The 23865-nt window shown below is 38.7% G+C and overlaps 1 protein-coding gene across 1 annotated transcript in view; it reads right to left on the bottom strand.

Annotated features, from left to right (window-relative positions):
* Positions 1–23865, bottom strand: part of LOC138326098 (pyrokinin-1 receptor-like) — a 44460-nt gene continuing 20595 nt past the window's right edge. The window contains exons 2-3 of the mRNA XM_069272237.1: positions 11374–12400; positions 1–1618 (exon numbers count right to left, since the gene is read on the bottom strand). Coding sequence (XP_069128338.1) covers positions 1029–1618; positions 11374–12319 — 1536 coding nt within the window. The 5' untranslated portion in view covers positions 12320–12400 and the 3' untranslated portion in view covers positions 1–1028. The remainder of the gene's footprint in view (positions 1619–11373; positions 12401–23865) is intronic.

Raw genomic sequence — 23865 nt, 5'->3', positions numbered from 1 at the left:
TACGTTACAACACTTTTTATACTGAAAGTTTGTATGGTGCGATCGGCTTGATGTTATCACACCATCTTCGATTTGTGCAAATATGTACATGTCACCCAGGGTTATGATTACATAATAGGTGTAATTTATAAATCATTTCTGTAACAATCATAAAGGAGTCTTTACTTTACTCAATGATATTAATAAGTCTATAGCTCTTCAGATTTATTGATTATGTACTTGCTTATCTAACTGCATATAATGTATTTCGGTCTGAGGATCTGTGTCTGTAATAAATAATTGTACATATTACTTTATAAATAATTGATCTCAGATTGCACATGAAACTGCCGGAAATGCTTCAATATTATTATAAATGAAGAGATGAGATGCAGACAATCATGACTACAATATAATGGTTACATAGTGGTGAATATATTAAAGTGTAGAACTAATTTCTGGCTGCAAGGACCACATTCCATAGCACCATTCCAAACATCCTAACAAAGGGTTACGAATGAATCAAAGTTTCCGGAACCCGTGCACAGTAATAGACATACGGCGATACTTCCTGTTCTTGGCGGAAGTGCCACAACATGTTGTTATGTCGGTGTTAAAGCCAACACTGCCAATCTGACTGTTCTTATTGTCATTGCATCACGTGATTAAGTGATATTCTGCACCCGTCCATTCATGTGGCTCGTTTACCCCGAGTATGTTAACGTTACCCATTGCGGCTTTCCCCGATTTCATGCAGCCGAGACGGTATGGATTGCGGTTACACACAAGAAGTTCATTGACGAATATCAAACAGCATGGACGTTTTCGCGACAAAGAAATTCTTCGGTCAGGCTTTTGACAGCCATCGGAAAAAAATTCTATGAGAGGTTATAGTTCTTGCTGTTGTATTTCATAAACCACGTGACCATTTCCTAATTACCAAAGTGTTAAGACTTAAACTATAGATGGACACAGAGTTCGTCCTAAAATAGTGACCTGTCCGCTGACATGTGTGAGACGTTCTCAAAAGCCCATCCTTAGTTAGCATATTAACAAACTCCAATAACTAGCTCGGCAGTGTTACGATTGTTATCATAACACTTGATCTGAAAGAGGACTTCCTGCATATCTTCCTCCCCACACATCTCATCAGTTGATTTCAGACTGCTTCCACTAATAGAGCGAGTAAGACTCTCTCTCTTTTGACTTGATGTGGAGCCCGAACTGTGAGCGAGAGGTTTGTTGTCTCCGAGCAGTTGACTTGCCCTCGAATTGAGCGGCCGACTGAGTGGCCTGCGGGCCGGCCCATGTCCGATTGGACCGACCGAAGTGTAGCTCGTCTCCGTGTGGCCATTTCTGTGCACGAATTTGTAGGAAAAATGGTTCGGTCGATGTCGTGTAGATTTACGACAACAAAGTCGTAGTAAGGTCTGTTTGAATGCTTGTCGGAACTTGAGTGACATGATGCTGTAGAGCACTGGATTAATAGTCCCGCTAATAAAGTAACAAACACCAGACAAATAAAAGAGTTTCTTGTGAATCTTCAGTAGAAAACCAGTCCATTTCGAAACGTAAATCACCATCAGACGTTCGGCATGGAAAGGCGCCCAGCACAAGAAAAACGCCACCACAACCGCAACTGAAACGATATAATAGGATAGAGCTATACATAAATCAATCTTCGCATAACACCTACAATTCATAGGTCCATTATAGATGGCCAGAATGGGTAAATAATAATATTACACTTCCGTAAGTAATCTGTGAAGTATACTTTTTACGTAAATCATGTTATAATTAATAAGCATGATTTTATTTTGATATCACAAATTTCGGCCATCGCGGGTACGTAGTAATTATAACGTCATATGTGGTTGAACAACAATTCTTAAAAGTGACGTTTCACTCACAACAATGTGATGTTACAATCAATGGCTACCTGAAGGCTATTATAAATTTAGTGCAAATTGAGGTATTCTAGTTTGAGAGTTAGGACTGCAAAACAAATGGTCCGGAATTAATATTTAAGAGGTAGAAGTTATAATGTACGAATGTGCGTGTATGCCGAAAAATAAATTGTAGAAGCACAAATGAATACGTCTGTTACCAGTTATAAAAAAACCCATTGACTGATAAGGCGATAACAAGGCTACGTAATGGTCTACAGAATACTGACTTTATTTGTAGGTTAAATATTGGTTTCCTTACTGAGTAATCAGGACTCTGTAAGTGTGAAACCGGTCAGAAAATTACCTTAAACAAACCGGAACTTAGAAACATGCGTTCCATTTGGTTTTATTCTAACAATAAAGAACGTACATCCACAGGAGCATATCTCCGCTACATGATCAGTGATAAACTAGGGTCAATTATGTAGAAGTTGATCTGGTGTTTCTCTAACGTTACACGAGCTAGTTGTATCTGAACATGGACATCGGATGATTTAGATAGGCAGGGAAACTAGTAAGAATGATTCTGAAAAATGCATGTAAATGAATATTTATTGCGATAATGATAAATAATACCGATTAGCACACATTATTATTGGGCATCAAAGGAGAGAGTGCGTCATTATGCTTAGGAAGAGTTAGAACGTAGATAAATTAGCAAACTTTGTGTCTACATTTCACAGGGTCTTATACAAACCAGATTAAAAGTACCATCAAGCTGTTAGCACTCTGTAGTAAATGGTTAAATAATAGACTAAACACTGTCCACTTTACCACGGATCGAAAGAAAGCATTAAGTATGCGGTGAGAGGGATAACAAATTTAAGGTATCACGGCGGCGAAAATACAAGCACTATTAGCTTATTACATCAGACGAGATATACAATGTAATTGCTACACAACATTATCACTATATTGTGTGTTTTGTGTATTTTGTAGGCAATATAAGATATAGACTAATCATTACATTACGGATATTGGCAGGGAACCTTTGACATCTTTGAGGACGGCCACAATACCGATAGTCAGGAAATCGTCCAGACTCCTTAATGGAATAGTAAACTTGTCAACAGACATCATTATAACGAAAATATTGGGACGAAAGCTACGATAAAAATCTGCATTTTATTTATTACTTAAACATATATTGACTGTATGCTAATATGGATTTGTCATTAACATATAGTATAATTTCATATGTAACACTCATTTCTATTGGTCAGAAATTTGAGGTTATTTTCCATACACCGAAAGAATTGTACGTCAAGTAATTATGCCGTCATACAAAAATTTAAAAGCATCGCAGTCATTGGTCAAACTAAACTATTGGATAAGATATCAATGCGCCTCAAATCAATTTGTTTTATTGTAAAACTGCATATAAATACGTATATTGATGTCTACATACTACCTAACTGGGTTACTCAAATCAAATTATAAGGATTATTATCAATACATTTTGGTTTATGAAACCATAAACAAACAAGACCGGACATTTCTCATACACCCATCGCGTCTATGAAGAATCTCCCTCCGTTTTTTGTCAATGACTTCATAAACCCAAAAGATTTTGAGAGTAATCCTTAAATAGATTTATATATTTGATGGTACATGTATACAGCATTTATTAAATGTAACATGAACAGTCAGTTTTGTTTGTACTGTATGGCCGTAATCAATGGAATCATATTGTCTGTGAATATTGGTTGGTATTTAAAATGTTAACAAGTCTTAGAGTATCAGACACAGCTGCAGGTGTATTGCATGAGTATATGTTACACTATCCTAAGGCCAAAAAGCGATATAATCAAGAAAATACTAGAAACACATATAATCTCAACAATCTTATAGCATTACTCTCTGGGGATTAAGATTAAAAAAAACTGAATCGATATTCTTGAATAAAGAAAATATTAGACATAAGACGTCTTCTTCATCAAAAACTATCGCTAAACACAAATAGGGAAACGTTAGTGAGGTCACGTTTTCAAACGTTCTCCGAATGGTATAAACAAAAATACAACTTTATTGCGACAAGTGTCAAACAGATTACAACAAGATTAAGGGGGATTTAGAATCTGTTTGTAACAAACCACAAAACAAATCGACATGCCTCATGTCAACGGAATCATTAGATAAATCGAATGGTGTTAAACTAGCGTTAATTATATTGACGTCAATGGAACCACTAGAACCCCGAGTGCCGTCAAAGATATCTAATTCAATGAAACCACTAGGAACTCGACTGACGTCATAGTTATCAGCTTCAATAAAACCACTAGAACCTCGACTGGGGTCAAACATACTTGGCATATCGAGAGGCGTCGAACTAATTCGATTTTGCATATATATGTAAGTACATAAACAACGACGCAACTAGACAAGTCAAAACTGTGACAATTAGCTCCGACTTACTTTCATTTCTATGTATAAATCTTATTAGTATTCTCATGATGGATAAATCCATTGTATTTTTGTTTATACCATGTGTGTCATGGAAGATGATATAAAACTTCTGTCACCTCCATGTGTGTCATGGAAGATGATATAATACTTCTGTCACCTCCATGTGTGTCATGGAAGATGATATAAAACTTCTGTCACCTCCATGTGTGTCATGGAAGATGATATAATACTTCTGTCACCTCCATGTGTGTCATGGAAGATGATATAATACTTCTGTCACCTCCATGTGTGTCATGGAAGATGATATAATACTTCTGTCACCTCCATGTGTGTCATGGAAGATGATATAAAACTTCTGTCACCTCCATGTGTGTCATGGAAGATGATATAATACTTCAGTAAATAGCGTCCTAAAAGTGTGTCTCACATTCTATCCCCTCTACACAGTATCACACTGTATCCCCTCTATACAGTATCACATTGTATATATCTTCATATTTTCACATTGTATCCCGTCTTCACAGTCTCACATTGTATCCCCTCTACACAGTATCACATTGTATCCCCTCTACACAGTATCACATTGTATCCCTTGTTCACAGTCTCACATTGTATCCCCTCTACACAGTCAATAGCGTCCTAACAGTGTATCTCACATTGTATCCCCTCTACACAGTATCACATTGTATCCCCTCTTCACAGTCTCACATTGTATCCCCTCCTCACAATCACACATTGCATCCCTCTTCAGTCTCACATTGTATCCCCTATTCACAGTCTCACATTGTATCCCCTCTTCACAGTCACACATTTTAATCCCTCTTCACAGTCTCACATTGTATACCCTCTTCACAGTCGCACGTTTTAACCCCTTTTCACAGTAAATAGCGTCCTAAGAGTATTTCTCACATTGTATCCCCTCTTCACAGTCTCACATTGTATCCCCTCTTCACAGTCTCACATTGTACCCCCTCTTCACAGTATTACAGTGCACCCTCTTTTCACAGTAAATAGCGTCCTAAAAGTGTATCTCACATTGTATCCCCTCTACACAGTATCACACTGTATCCCCTCTATACAGTATCACATTGTATATCTCTTCACATTTTCACATTGTATCCCCTCTTCACAGTCTCACATTGTATCCCCTTTTCACAGTCTCACATTGTATCCCCTCTACACAGTATCACATTGTATCCCTTGTTCACAGTCTCACATTGTATCCCCTCTACACAGTCAATAGCGTCCTAACAGTGTATCTCACATTGTATCCCCTCCTCACAGTCACACATTGCATCCCTCTTCAGTCTCACATTGTATCCCCTCTTAACAGTCTCACATTGTATCCCCTCCTCACAGTCTCACATTGTATCCCCTCTTCACTGTCTCACATTGCATCCCTCTTCACAGTCTCACATTGTACCCCCTATTGACAGTCTCATATTGTAACCCCTCTTCATAGTCTTACATTGTAACCCCTCTTCACAGTCTCACATTGTAACCCCTCTTCACTGTCTCACATTGTATCCCCTCTTCACAGTCTCACATTGCATCCCTCTTCACAGTCTCACACTGTATCCCCTCTTCACAGTATCACATTGTAACCCCTCTTCACAGTCTCACATTGTATCCCCTCTTCACATTTTCGCATTGTATCCCCTCTTCACAGTCTCACATTGTATCCCCTCTTCACAGTCTCACATTGTAACCCAATTTCACAGTCAATAGCGTTCTAACAGTGTGTCTCACATTGTATCCCTTCTTCAACAAGGTAAAAGAATGATATAACGCAGTACATTCATGGAATTATCTTGAACAGCTCGTAGACTTGTATCTGCCGTGTCGGATAGACATGTGTCCCTTTAAACTCTTTAGTGGCAGATAGTAAGCCGACAGAATTGACAATAATGATAGAGAGAGAGAGGAAAACTTTATTATCTAGCAAACTAGTAGCTGTTTAAATTCTGTACAATTCTCAAATAGTTTTACTTTTATTATATTAAATAGAAACCTTATGCAAATGTTTCAATGTCACAAAATAGTATTATTTCCTTCATATTGTTTTCGTATTATCATTTTTTCGATGTATTCATTTTAAGACGAATTATCCTTAATATATATCGAAACAATTTATACTGATATTAGTTAAATAAATCCGATTGCCTTCCAAATTTATCAAAATTACTGACCCTCACATTTCATTTATTGTAAACCAATCAAGTTTTGTGATGCATGTAAAATCGAGAAAGTTTATCTCCGCGAATTATTATCTACATCTCTTCAATTTAGATTAATTATTAAACAGTTAAAATCGCGAACTTGTTGTGAAATAGAAATCGCGCAATTTATTTGAAAGCTTACAGAACTCGGTAAGATTAAAAAAAAGTATATTGGGAAGAAAACAATTACGTCAAGATGCTTCATATGTATGAAATGAATAATTGTATAATGACATATTTTCCGTTTACTATTTGCCAGGTGCAAAAGGATGGTAGCTCTGCGATTCATTGACCCTCAATTAAAAATTGGGAAAACAATTTCACGCAATATATTAGGACCTGGAACAATTTATAATGTTTTCATTAGAACAATTATTACTTTATTGAATATTCACCATTGTAACATTATACTGGTTAGCAGCTTGGAACCTCATCCTTTTAGAAGTCAGTAGGTTAGTCTAATTTTTGTAGACACGCCGATTATACTCGATGAAGTGTAATTAAAATTAATATGCAGTATCATTGCATTGCTGTTGTGTACTTTTAGAATGACCATGCGCACGATCGTTAGTTTGAGAAATAAGGAAACTCAAATGGCGGTGTAAGTGACAAGAAGGGGAAATATCCAACGCTGTTTGATTACGACTACTTTATTTAAATGCAACTGGTATTATTTGGGAATGTTCCGTTATTTTATGAGCTTAAATTGCATTCAGTGTTTCATTTAATCAAATCAAATTGGATGGCGCCAAATCCGGGGATAATTATGGGGATATATTTTATTGAAATTGATCTCAGTCATTTGACTAATATTGTTAGAATATCTAAAAGCCGTAAATGCCCACATTAATCATGGTAGATATTTGACGGTGCTTAAATCGTGAATGACGGGTGTGTATCTAACCATAGTCAGTAAACGATAGACACTGGATGTGATATTGTCAGTAAACGATAGACACTGGATGTGATATTGTAATGTAGCTTTGTATACACGTTTATTAAGACACTGGATGTGATATTGTCAGTAAACGATAGACACTGGATGTGATATTGTCAGTAAACGATAGACACTGGATGTGATATTGTCAGTAAACGATAGACACTGGATGTGATATTGTCAGTAAACGATAGACACTGGATGTGATATTGTAATGTAGCTTTGTATACACGTTTATTAAGACAATTGATAACTGCATCATATCAAAATAACATACCAAATTCAAAACAAAATATATTAAAAAGGATATGATATAAGTAAAATATTGAAAAATATAAAGATATTTAGAACCAGACGTTCTTGAATAGTTCTGAAGTTGTCAGCGTTTTGATTCATCAAAGCTTCAGTACAACCACAGTTTTAAATGTTAATCGGCAAGCAAAAATAAGACAAATCTAAAAACACTGACAAAATCTGACATAACATTCCAAAGAAAGTATTTCGGTAAGCTTAAAAAACAAAAAACCATCCCGTAAAAGTGAGAAGCCAGTGTGACCTAGAGTATATTGATGTGAACACTATAGGATCAGTAGGGGACTAGTACTGTACTGTGAGAAAAAGGAGATGAACAATTGTAAACTTCAGACATCATTATCATATAGTTTTCTTTAAAACCAAAATACATACAACATAAGATAATTCCATTATTCCGATTTAAATCTCTTGTTTTGTGTCCATCATTGAAAAATAATTGTTTTTGTCAAAGAATGTTTATTAAGAAATATTTGTTCATTGTAATTTATTTTCTCTGTATGGCGTCCTATTGATAATATCAGAACTACATAACCAGGACGTTAGGCTTGTCATCAATGTATAAATATTCGGAGTCACGCATCTGATAACTTTCTGTAAAAACATGTTTAAGATTAAAAGAGTATTCCACCAAAACAACAAGTATGTGACATCCGTTACACGGGTCTTAATAGTTATTTGAGTATCTTACCACAACTTCAGATTAATCTTCTTTCTGTAAGTGAAACATCTGCGCTATACCTTGTAACATTTCGTGTTACATCAAACGTATACCGTTATCTATCAGGTGTGGCGAGGAAGGATCGCTCGGCGAGTAGGCCAAACTAATTCTTATATGTTAATACATCATATCAAGACAATGAAAATATGTTACATTTTCTCTAATGTTATTTTGCTTCTTGTATTGTTTCATAGAGGTTTTTTTAATTTACAAAAAGGTTTATTTTATAGCAGTTTCAATATCTAAATATAATTACTAGCTCTAAATCTTTAACGTCTTGATAAATATCTCTCTGAAAATGTCTTTGCATGAATCTAGACTTTCCCAAAAACAGGTTCATAAATGTCGATCAGAATGTATCATTGTCAAACTGTTACTTCATATATTACTACATATGAAATTTGAGAAAGATTTTTTCAACACGATAGTAACAAACTTGAATTATCAAAATCCAAGATGGCTACCTGTCGGCCATCTTGTTTACCGATCGGTCTGAAAATAAATATGCACAACTAGACCCCTACAGGAACCTGCACATGAAATTTGAGACAGATCCCTTGAGTACTTTCTGAGAATTAGCGGTAACCAACTTCAATTGTTGACCGATCGGTCCCAAAATGCAACGTACACAACTAGGGCCCTATGGGAACCTACATGTGGAATTTGAGAAGGATCCCTTCATTGCTTTCTGAGAAATAACGGTAACAAACTTCAATTGTGAAAATCAAAGATGGCGTATTGACGGCGATCTTGTTACCGATCGGTAAGAAAATGCAATATTCACAACTAGGAACCTAGGGAAACTTGAACATAAAATTTGAGACAGATCCCTTCAGTACTTTCTGAGAAACAGCGGTTACAAAATTTAAATAGCAAAATTCAAGATGACGTCCTGTTGGCAATCTTGTTCACCGATCGGTACCGAAATGCAATATGCACAACAAGGGACCTAGGGGAACCTGCACATGAAATTTGAGAAAGATCCGTTCAGCCCTTTCAGAGAAATAGCGGTAACAAGAAATGTTAAAGGACGGACCGAAGGACAAAGAGACGACGGGCCATAGACGAAAGGCGATTTGAATAGCCAACCATCCGACTTTTACCTACTATACAGTATCTGACTTTTACCCACTATACAGTGTCCGACTTTTACCCTCTATACATTACCCGACTTTTACCCACTATACATTATTTAACTTTTACCCACTATACATTATCTGACTTTTACCCACTAACCAGTATCCGACTTTTACCCACTATACAGTATCCGACTTTTACCCACTATACATTATCTGACTTTTACCCACTATACATTATCTGACTTTTACCCACTATACCGTATCTGACTTTTACCCACTATACATTATCCGACTTTTACCCACTATACAGTATCTGACTTTTACCCACTATACATTATCCGACTTTTACCCACTATACAGTATCCGACTTTTACCCACTATACATTATCCGACTTTTACCCACTATACCGTATCTGACTTTTACCCACTATACAGTATTTAACTTTTACCCACTATACAGTATCCGACTTTTACCCACTATACATTATCCGACTTTTACCCACTATACATTATCTGACTTTTACCCACTATACAGTATTTGACTTTTACCCACTATACAGTATCCGACTTTTACCCACTATACATTATCTGACTTTTACCCACTATACAGTATCTGACTTTTACCCACTATACAGTGTACGACTTTTACCCACTATACAGTATCTGACTTTTACCCACTATACAGTGTACGACTTTTACCCACTATACAGTATCTGACTTTTACCCACTATACAGTATCTGACTTTTACCCACTAAACAGTATTTAACTTTTACCCTCTATACATTACCCAACTTTTACCCACTTTACATTATTTAACTTTTACCCGCTATACATCATCCGACTTTTACCCACTATACATTACCCGACTTTTACCCACTATACAGTATCTGACTTTTACCCACTATACAGTGTCCGACTTTTACCCACTATACAGTGTACGACTTTTACCCACTATACATTATCCGACTTTTACCCACTATACATTATCTGACTTTTACCCACTATACCGTATCTGACTTTTACCCTCTATACAGTATTCAACTTTTACCCACTATACAGTATCCGACTTTTACCCTCTATACATTACCCGACTTTTACCCACTATACATTATTTAACTTTTACCCGCTATACATTAACACACTTTTACCCGCTATACATTAACACACTTTTACCCGCTCTACATTATCCGACTTTTACCCTCTATACAGTGTACGACTTTGACCCACTATACAGAGTACGACTTTGACCCACTATACATCATCCGACTTTTACCCACTATACAGTATCTGACTTTTACATACTATACAGTATACGACTTTTACCCACTATACAGTATCTGACTTTTACCCACTATACATTATCTGACTTTTACCCACTATACAGTGTACGACTTTGACCCACTATACAGTATACGACTTTTACCCACTATACATTATCCGACTTTTACCCACTATACAGTATCTGACTTTTACATACTATACAGTGTACGACTTGTACCCACTATACAGTATTTGACTTTTACCCACTATACAGTATCTGACTTTTACCCACTATACAGTGTACGACTTTTACCTACTACACATTATATTATCCGACTTTAACCCACTATACAGTATTTAACTTTTACCCACTATACAGTGTACGACTTTTACCCACTATACAATATCTGACTTTTACCCACTATACAGTATTTAACTTTCACACACTATGTAGTATCCGACTTTTACACACTATGTAGTATCCGACATTTACTTGGTTTAAACACTTACCAAGCATCTTTAAAACAGAGCGGCGTGCCCTCGCCTGTTGTTGTGCGTGGAGCTCCACGCCACGGAGATGTTCCTTACTGGAAGAATCCATGGACCCACGACTCAGAGTGGATCTCCGAATTGTAATCGCAATGAGCGTGTAAAGCACGGTGATGAAAGTCATTGGTACAGCAAAGAAAATAATAGCCGATACCTGGAACGTCCATTTGATGCCCTCTTGGGCTTTAAATGTACACATAGCTGACTGTATCAGTGTGGAGTTCCAGGGATCGGGGATATAAACCACCCCATACTGTATGGCTTGAGGGATGGCACATATCGTTGAAAGACACCACGTGCAAAAAATCACGCGCACAGCACGATACAGACTGGACATCCTCTGTGCCTTCATCGGGAAACATATTGCCACATATCTTTCTACAGTAAATGCAGTTATTGTTAGGATAGAAGTAAATGTCGAGATTTCCGCGAAAAGCACGCGCGCCACACAAAATGCCTCGCCAAATATCCATGGATACAATGACCATATTGTATATAGATCCGGAGGAAGGCCTATAAGTAACAACAATAGATCAGCTACCGCCAAGTTGAAGAGATAATAATTCGTGGCTGTGTGCATGAACTTGTTCTTTGCAATTACAATGCACGTACACACATTTCCAAACACTCCCGTGCAGAATAGAATACAGTATATTAAAGTGACGCTGATGACAGTTGGTAGGTCGTCTCTTCGAGGTTCCAATTCTTGCGCCAAGTAGCGCCACACATCAAAACCATCATCTTCAGGAAGTGCCGTATTCGTGGATGCATTTCCATACCTGGACTCGTTGAAGATGTTCGACAGGTGTTTCAGAAATAAGTCCTTACAGTTCGGTCCTTCAGTGCGATCAATATGCAGTGTTCTGTTTTTGACAAGGCCCAAACACAACCTAATCGCGGGGTGCATCGTTTTGTGATGTGAGATTATGTCGATAGGCCCGGGACAGCGGATGACTACCAGCTCCTTGACCCGGACACTGGTATTTATCTACAACAAAAATAGAGACGGAAGTCATAATTCGGCATTAATCAATATAACAATTTAAATCACCGAACCTGATATACTCCGCGGTTCTTCTGACTGAGCAGAGCAGGGTCTGATACCTGACTTATGATTCGGTTGCCTAATGTAACAAACATTGAAATCACAAGGCTGGGCAGATGACCATTGATATGGGAGAAAATAACATGGAATAGGTGGATTTAACGGTATATGTAGTTACATATTATAAGATCAGAGGAAATCATCATGTTTATTCTGTTGATCGGAAGACGATCTGGAATCCCAAACACATTACCATGGGAGCTATGAACATGTCATAAGAATTAGTCGGTCGCGTGCATGAAATGAGAGCGATATAGGCCTACCCAACATGTTAATAACAGCAGACCAACATCATCAAGATTTATCTCGTCGTAATTACGTGGGCAGTGATGTTGCTTAGCTATTAGCGGTCATGTATGGAAATGTAAATTTAAAATAGGTCATTGTCTGTGGTTGATGAACAGGAAACTTCAACTTGACTGGAGTCGGGCAGAATCCTTAGAATGAACTACCGTCAATAAAGACCGTCAATAACGACGCTTAATCACAGACAAAAACGTCATTCTGATCCTGTTTTAGTTTGCATGAACTGACGAAACCCAGAAACGGAATGAGTCGACACCAACGCTCGCGTGCGTTAATCAAAATGCTGACGTCACTTCGTTGTGCCGGAAGTATCAAGCATCTTTCACGGATATCGTTCTAGACAAGACATTTTATCTTTTAATTCTCTATTTTGTTTTCAATTTTCCTATCCCCTCTGATTATATCTAATATATCTACTTGTATGATAATAGAAACCGTTACCTATTACAATGTTCTATTCATCCAGCACTAAAGCATCATAATAGTTTGCCGACGTCCATTGCGAAATTCCGCTTTATTACATAACAGGCTTTATGTTTTTAATGGCCTAATACCATAGGTAAAATATTTAACAATTTATCAATTCATTTACAGTTGTTGTCTTGTCAGCCTACAGTAGACAATTGTTTCATGCCTTATCAGTCAACATTCAAAACTCTTTTCTCGAGGTGTTGAGACCAACCCCAGGAACTGTTTCCGGAGGCCGGACGACATATACAGTTGTAACGATGTTCAAGCAATTTCCAGATATCAAAGAGATTAAGTTATTACAAAGCGCTCAATATCACGAAAGAGTAATAGTGGTATGGTTTTAAAAGTAGGTGATATCAATAGATTTGATTGCAAAAATGTCGCCATTTTCAGACACCAAACGTAATGACTGGCGTCGAAGTTTTATGCCCAAAAGACCAACTTGTAATTATTTCCCCCAAAAAATAAACTAGCAAATTTAAAGAGAACCAAGTTCCAAACCTTTAATCATATTAACAACATCTAATGAAATCAACACAATTTAAGTTCCTGTTTGAATACAAAAATACACAAACATAATCGTTTGCCTTGAGATACACAGGAAATGAGGGAGACATCGTGTAGCAGGAAAATTGATGACAAATATCACGTCGGAATCAAAGCTGACCGACGTCGTTAGAGAAAGATGTGGTAAATCTCAGACCTGTAGACATCTACTAATTACATCTGTGTTTCTAAACCATTCAGACACATGTCAGGGCGACCTGTAGACAGCTACTAATTACATCTGTCTTTCTAAACCATTCAGACACATGTCATGGCGACCTGTAGACAGCTACTAATTACATCTGTCTTTCTAAACCATTCAGACACATGTCATGGCGACCTGTAGACAGCTACTAATTACATCTGTCTTTCTAAACCATTCAGACACATGTCATGGCGACCTGAAGACAGCTACTAATTACATCTGTCTTTCTAAACCATTCAGACACATGTCAGGACGACCTGTAGACAGCTACTAATTACATCTGTCTTTCTAAACCATTCAGACACATGTCATGGCGACCTGTAGACAGCTACTAATTACATCTGTCTTTCTAAACCATTCAGACACATGTCATGGCGACCTGTAGACAGCTACTAATTACATCTGTCTTTCTAAACCATTCAGACACATATCATGGCGACCTGAAGACAGCTACTAATTACATCTGTCTTTCTAAACCATTCAGACACATGTCAGGACGACCTGTAGACAGCTACTAATTACATCTGTCTTTCTAAACCATTCAGACACATGTCATGGCGACCTGTAGACAGCTGCTATTTACATCTGTCTTTCTAAACCATTCAGACACATGTCATGGCGACCTGTAGACTGCTACCAATTACATCTGCCTTTCTAAACCATTCAGACACATGTCATGGCGACCTGTAGACAACTACTAATTACATCTGTCTTTCTAAACCATTCAGACACATGTCATGGCGACCTGTAGACAGCTACTAATTACATCTGTCTTTCTAAACCATTCAGACACATGTCATGGCGACCTGTAGACAGCTACTAATTCCATCTGTCTCTCTAAACCATTCAGACACATGTCATGGCGACCTGTAGACAGCTACTAATTACATCTGTCTTTCTAAACCATTCTGACACATGTCAGGGCGACCTGTAGACAGCTACTAATAACATCTATCTTTCTAAACCATTTAGACACATGTCATGGCGACCTGTAGACAGCTACTAATTACATCTGTCTTTCTAAACCATTCAGACACATGTCAGGGCGACCTGTAGACAGCTACTAATTACATCTGTCTTTCTAAACCATTCAGACACATGTCAGGGCGACCTGAAGACTGCTACTAATTACATCTGTCTTTCTAAACCATTCAGACACATGTCATGGCAACCTGTAGACAGCTACTAATTACATCTGTCTTTCTAAACCATTTAGACACATGTCATGGCGACCTGTAGATAGCTACTAATTCCATCTGTCTTTCTAAACCATTCAGACACATGTCAGGGCGACCTGTAGACAGCTACTAATTCCATCTGTCTTTCTAAACAATTCAGACACATGTCATGGCGACCTGTAGACAGCTACTAATTACATCTGTCTTTCTAAACAATTCAGACACATGTCATGGCGACCTGTAGACTGCTACCAATTACATCTGCCTTTCTAAACCATTCAGACACATGTCATGGCGACCTGTAGACAACTACTAATTACATCTGTCTTTCTAAACCATTCAGACACATGTCATGGCGACCTGTAGACAGCTACTAATTCCATCTGTCTCTCTAAACCATTCAGACACATGTCATGGCGACCTGTAGACAGCTACTAATTACATCTGTCTTTCTAAACCATTCAGACACATGTCAGGGCGACCTGTAGACAGCTACTAATTACATCTGTCTTTCTAAACCATTCAGACACATGTCATGGTGACCTGTAGACAGCTACTAATTACATCTGTCTTTCTAAACCATTCAGACACATGTCATGGCGACCTGTAGACAGCTACTATTTACATCTGTCTTTCTAAACCATTCAGACACATGTCATGGCGACTTGTAGACTGCTACTAATTACATCTGTCTTTCTAAACCATTCAGACACATGTCAGGGCGACCTGTAGACAGCTACTAATTACATCTGTCTTTCTAAACCATTCAGACACATGTCATGGTGACCTGTAGACAGCTACTAATTACATCTGTCTTTCTAAACAATTCAGACACATGTCATGGCGACCTGTAGACTGCTACCAATTACATCTGCCTTTCTAAACCATTCAGACACATGTCATGGCGACCTGTAGACAACTACTAATTACATCTGTCTTTCTAAACCATTCAGACACATGTCATGGCGACCTGTAGACAGCAACTAATTCCATCTGTCTCTCTAAACCATTCAGACACATGTCATGGCGACCTGTAGACAGCTACTAATTACATCTGTCTTTCTAAACCATTCAGACACATGTCAGGGCGACCTGTAGACTGCTACTAATTACATCTGTCTTTCTAAACCATTCAGACACATGTCATGGCAACCTGTAGACAGCTACTAATTACATCTGTCTTTCTAAACCATTTAGACACATGTCATGGCGACCTGTAGATAGCTACTAATTCCATCTGTCTTTCTAAACCATTCAGACACATGTCAGGGCTACCTGAAGACTGCTATTAATTACATCTGTCTTTCTAAACCATTCAGACACATGTCATGGCGACCTGTAGACAGCTACTAATTACATCTGTCTTTCTCAACCATTCAGACACATGTCATGGTGACCTGTAGACAACTACTAATTACATCTGTCTTTCTAAACCATTCAAACACATGTCATGGCGACCTGTAGACAGCTACTATTTACATCTGTCTTTCTAAACCATTCAGACACATGTCATGGCGACTTGTAGACTGCTACTAATTACATCTGTCTTTCTAAACCATTCAGACACATGTCAGGGCGACCTGTAGACAGCTACTAATTACATCTGTCTTTCTCAACCATTCAGACACATGTCATGGTGACCTGTAGACAGCTACTAATTACATCTGTCTTTCTAAACCATTCAGACACATGTCATGGCGACCTGTAGACAGCTACTATTTACATCTGTCTTTCTAAACCATTCAGACACATGTCATGGCGACTTGTAGACTGCTACTAATTACATCTGTCTTTCTAAACCATTCAGACACATGTCAGGGCGACCTGTAGATAGCTACTAATTACATCTGTCTTTCTAAACCATTCAGACACATGTCAGGGCGACCTGTAGACAGCTGCTAATTCCATCTGTCTTTCTAAACCATTTAGACACATGTCATGGCGACCTGTAGATAGCTACTAATTCCATCTGTCTTTCTAAACCATTCAGACACATGTCAGGGCGACCTGTAGACTGCTACTAATTACATCTGTCTTTCTAAACCATTCAGACACATGTCATGGCTACCTGTAGACAGCTACTAATTACATCTGTCTTTCTAAACCATTCAGACACATGTCATGGCGACCTGTAGACAGCTACTAATTACATCTGTCTTTCTAAACCATTCAGACACATGTCATGGTGACCTGTAGACAACTACTAATTACATCTGTCTTCTAAACCATTCAAACACATGTCATGGCGACTGTAGACAGCTACTATTACATCTGTCTTTCTAAACCATTCAGACACATGTCATGGCGACCTTGTAGACTGCTACTAATTACATCTGTCTTTCTAAACCATTCAACACACATGTCAGGGCGACCTGTAGACAGCTACTAATTACATCTGTCTTTCTAAACCATTCAGACACATGTCATGGCGACCTGTAGACAGCTACTAATTACATCTGTCTTTCTAAACCATTCAGACACATGTCATGGCGACCTGTAGACAGCTACTAATTACATCTGTCTTTCTAAACCATTCAGACACATGTCATGGCGACCTGTAGACAGCTACTAATTACATCTGTCTTTCTAAACCATTCAGACACATGTCAGGGCGACCTGTAGACTGCTACTAATTACATCTGTCTTTCTAAACCATTCAGACACATGTCAGGGCGACCTGTAGAAGCTACTAATTCATCTGTCTTTCTAAACCATTCAGACACATGTCAGGGCGACCTGTAGACAGCTGCTAATTCATCTGTCTTTCTAAACCATTCAGACACATGTCAGGGCGACCTGTAGACAGCTGCTAATTCCATCAGTCTTTCTAAACCATTCAGACACATGTCAGGGCGACACTGTTTACCTCTGTAATTACTATGATCCTTGAGACAGTTCAGCGATACCTAGTCAATAGTCTACAACAAAGCACACTGATATATGACGGTCTTCCATTTTTCTTTAGAATGGAGATAACAAGATGAGAATCTGTTTTTTCATCAAATAAATTCCCTAATCAAATACCGCAAGTTAATTAGTTAAATACAATAATACATAATTCGGAAATAGATAAAATAAACTAAAGCTTATTTGGCTAAAGCGAAGAACCAGAACAAACTGTTAACATGAATGACATTAACGGATTTATGAAGTGCTAATAAGATTTATTGAGGAGACCAAATGAGGACCAAAACCTGTAAAATCTTGTATCATAGTAGAAATGACGGCAACTTATCAAACTACCCTCCTTTAATAGAAACATAGAGTGCTCCGTACATAGCAATATATGCTGGTTACATTTGTAGTTCCAGAGGCACGTAACAAAATTTTAAAGTTTGAATTTAATTGATGTTGTTATTAAATTCCTCTAAACCTTTAGGTCATGTGTCGCCAATTAATTCATTTTAAGTATCATTATTTCCAAAGCCTGGCATAGGATGGCTGCAATTATCATCAATTCTAAGTTTATTTTTCTTTGAAGCTTTCATTAACGTATTGGATAACACCTGTCTCTATTGATAGGGTGGCTGTTTATGGCTGTGGGATGTTTTTAATATTTGTAGATTTTACGAACATAGCTGAAAGTAATGATACTTGACAGAACAGCATTTGCAGCATACCCCCGTGGAACACACAGACAAAAACATACCAATAGCATATTATAGTTTGTATAGTGATACATTCTCTGCTGTGGTATATATATCTCACCTCGACGATAAAACATTACACTCTATAGTAATCACCATCCCACACAATAAAACGTTACCCTCTGTAGTAATCACCATCCAACACAATAAAACGCCACCCTCTGTAGTGATCACCATCCCATACAATAAAACGTTACCCTCTGTAGTGATCACCATCCCACACAATAAAACATTACCCTCTGTAGTGATCACCATCCTACACAATAAAACATACCCTCTGTAGTGATCACCATCCCACACAATAAAACGTTACCCTCTGTAGTGATCACCATCCCACACAATAAAACGTTACCCTCTGTAGTGATCACCATCCCACACAATAAAACGTTACCCTCTGTAGTGATCACCATCCCACACAATAAAACGTTACCCTCTGTAGTGATCACCATCCCACACAATAAAACGTTACCCTCTGTAGTAATCACCATCCCACACAATAAAACGTTACCCTCTGTAGTGATCACCATCCCACACAATAAAACGTTACCCTCTGTAGTGATCACCATCCCACACAATAAAACGTTACCCTCTGTAGTGATCACCATCCCACACAATAAAACGTTACCCTCTGTAGTGAATCACCATCCCACACAATAAAACGTTACCCTCTGTTGTGATCACCATCCCACACAATAAAACGTTACCCTCTGTAGTGATCACCATCCCACACAATAAAAACGTTACCCTCTGTAGTAATCACCATCCCACACAATAAAACGTTACCTCTGTGTGATCACACCCACACAATAAAACGTTACCCTCTGTAGTGATCACCATCCCACACAATAAAACGTTACCCTCTGTAGTGATCACCATCCCACACAATAAAACGTTACCCTCTGTAGTGATCACCATCCCACACAATAAAACGTTACCCTCTGTAGTGATCACCATCCCACACAATAAAACGTTACCCTCTGTAGTGATCACCATCCCACACAATAAAACGTTACCCTCTGTAGTAAATCACCATCCCACACAATAAAACGTTACCCTCTGTTGTGATCACCATCCCACACAATAAAACGTTACCCTCTGTAGTGATCACCATCCCACACAATAAAACGTTACCCTCTGTAGTGATCACCATCCCACACAATAAAACGTTACCCTCTGTAGTGATCACCATCCACACACAATAAAACGTTACCCTCTGTAGTGATCACCATCCCACACAATAAAACGTTACCCTCTGTAGTGATCACCATCCCACACAATAAAACGTTACCCTCTGTAGTGATCACCATCCAACACAATAAAACGTTACCCTCTGTTGTGATCACCATCCCACACAATAAAACGTTACCCTCTGTAGTGATCACCATCCCACACAATAAAACGTTACCCTCTGTAGTGATCACCATCCCACACAATAAAACGTTACCCTCTGTAGTGATCACCATCTAAACCACACAATAAAACGTTACCCTCTGTAGTGATCACCATCCCACACAATAAAACGTTACCCTCTGTAGTGATCACCATCCCACACAATAAAACGTTACCCTCTGTAGTGATCACCATCCCACGCAATAAAACGTTACCCTCTGTAGTGATCACCATCCCACACAATAAAACGTTACCCTCTGTAGTAATCACCATCCCACACAATAAAACGTTTACCCTCTGTTGTGATCACCATCCCACACAATAAAACGTTACCCTCTGTAGTGATCACCATCCCACACAATAAAACGTTACCCTCTGTAGTGATCACCATCCCAACACAATAAAACGTTACCCTCTGTAGTGATCACCATCCCACACAATAAAACGTTACCCTCTGTAGTGATCACCATCCCACACAATAAAACGTTACCCTCTGTAGTGATCACCATCCCATACACAATAAAACGTTACCCTCTGTAGTAATCACCATCCCATACAATAAAACGTTACCTCTGTAGTAATCACCATCCCACGCAATAAAACGTTACCCTCTGTAGTGATCACCATCCCACACAATAAAACGTTACCCTCTGTAGTGATCACCATCCATCAATAAAACGTTACCCTCGTACCAAACACACGTTACCTCTGTAGTGATCACCATCCCACACAATAAAACGTTACCCTCTGTAGTGATCACCATCCCACACAATAAAACGTTACCCTCTGTTGTGATCACCATCCCACACAATAAAACGTTACCCTCTGTTAGTGATCACCATCCCACACAATAAAACGTTACACTCTGTAGTAATCACCATCCAACACAATAAAACGTTACCCTCTGTTAGTGATCACCATCCCACGCAATAAAACGTTACCCTCTGTTGTGATCACCATCCCACACAATAAAACGTTACCCCTCTGTAGTGATCACCATCCCACACAATAAAACGTTACCCTCTGTAGTGATCACCATCCCACACAATAAAACGTTACCCTCTGTAGTGATCACCATCCAACACAATAAAACGTTACCCTCTGTTGTGATCACCATCCCACACAATAAAACGTTACCCTCTGTAGTAATCACCATCCAACACAATAAAACGTTACCCTCTGTTGTGATCACCATCCCACACAATAAAACATTATCCTCTGTAGTAATCACCATCCCATACAATAAAACTTACACTCTATATCACCATCCCCCAATAAAACGTTACCCTCTGTAGTGATCACCATCCAACACAATAAAACGTTTACCCTCTGTTGTGATCACCATCCCAACACAATAAAACGTTACCCTCTGTAGTAATCACCATCCCACACAATAAAACGTTATACTCTGTTGTGATCACCATCCCACACAATAAAACGTTACCCTCTGTAGTGATCACCATCCCACACAATAAAAAGTTACCCTCTGTTGTGATCACCATCCCATACAATAAAAACGTTACCCTCTGTAGTGATCACCATCCAACACAATAAAAAGTTACCCTCTGTTGTGATCACCATCCCATACAATAAAACGTTACCCTCTGTAGTGATCACCATCCCACACAATAAAACGTTACCCTCTGTTGTGATCACCATCCCACACAATAAAACGTTACCCTCTGTAGTGATCCACACATAAAAGTTACCCTCTGTTGTGATCACCATCACAATAAAACGTTACCCTCTGTAGTGATCACCATCCCACACAATAAAACGTTACCCTCTGTAGTGATCACCATCCCACACAATAAAACGTTACCCTCTGTAGTGATCACCATCCCACACAATAAAACGTTACCCTCTGTAGTAATCACCATCCCACGCAATAAAACGTTAACCTCTGTTGTGATCACCATCCCAACACAATAAAACGTTACCCTCTGTAGTAATCACCATCCATACACAATAAAACGTTACCCTCTGTAGTGATCACCATCCCATACAATAAAACGTTACCCTCTGTAGTGATCACCATCCCACACAATAAAACGTTACCCTCTGTAGTGATCACCATCCCACACAATAAAACGTTACCCTCTGTAGTGATCACCATCCCACACAATAAAACGTTACCCTCTGTAGTGATCACCATCCCATACAATAAAACGTTACCCTCTGTAGTGATCACCATCCCATACAATAAAACGTTACCCTCTGTAGTGATCACCATCCCACACAATAAAACGTTACCTCTGTAGTGATCACCATCCCACAATAAAACGTTACCCTCTGTAGTAATCACCATCCCATACAATAAAACGTTACCCTCTGTAGTAATCACCATCCCACACAATAAAACGTTACCCTCTGTAGTAATCACCATCCCACACAATAAAACGTTACCCTCTGTAGTAATCACCATCCCACACAATAAAACACTCTGTAGTAATCACCATCCCTCTGTAGTGATCACCATCCCACACAATAAAACGTTACCCTCTGTAGTGAATCACCATCCCATACAATAAAACGTTACCCTCTGTAGTGATCACCATCCCACACAATAAAACGTTACCCTCTGTAGTGATCACCATCCACACAATAAAACGTTACCCTCTGTTGTGATCACCATCCCACACAATAAAACGTTACCCTCTGTAGTGATCACCATCCCACACAATAAAAAACGTTACCCTCTGTAGTGATCACCATCCCATACAATAAAACGTTACCCTCTGTAGTGATCACCATCCCACACAATAAAACGTTACCCTCTGTAGTGATCACCATCCAACACAATAAAACGTTACCCTCTGTAGTGATCACCATCCCACACAATAAAACGTTACCTCTGTAGTGAATCACCATCCCATACAATAAAACGTTACCCTCTGTAGTGATCACCATCCCACACAATAAAACGTTACCCTCTGTAGTGATCACCATCCCACACAATAAAACGTTACCCTCTGTAGTGATCACCATCCCACACAATAAAACGTTACCCTCTGTAGTGATCACCATCCAACACAATAAAACGTTACCCTCTGTAGTGATCACCATCCCAACACAATAAAACGTTACCCTCTGTAGTGATCACCATCCCACACAATAAAACGTTACCCTCTGTAGTGATCACCATCCCACACAATAAAACGTTACCCTCTGTAGTAATCACCATCCAACACAAATAAAACGTTACCCTCTGTAGTGATCACCATCCCACACAATAAAACGTTACCCTCTGTAGTAATCACCATCCCACACAATAAAACGTTACCCTCTGTAGTGATCACCATCCCACACAATAAAACGTTACCCTCTGTAGTGATCACCATCCCACACAATAAAACGTTACCCTCTGTTGTGATCACCATCCCACACAATAAAACGTTACCCTCTGTAGTGATCACCATCCCACACAATAAAACGTTACCCTCTGTAGTGATCACCATCCCACACAATAAAACGTTACCCTCTGTAGTAATCACCATCCCACACAATAAAACGTTACCCTCTGTTGTGATCACCATCCCACACAATAAAACGTTACCCTCTGTAGTGATCACCATCCCACACAATAAAACGTTACCCTCTGTAGTG

This window comes from Argopecten irradians, chromosome 6, assembly GCF_041381155.1.
Source record: "Argopecten irradians isolate NY chromosome 6, Ai_NY, whole genome shotgun sequence".
Lineage (NCBI taxonomy): Eukaryota > Metazoa > Mollusca > Bivalvia > Pectinida > Pectinidae > Argopecten > Argopecten irradians.
This window is presented reverse-complemented; position numbering and strand designations above follow the sequence as displayed.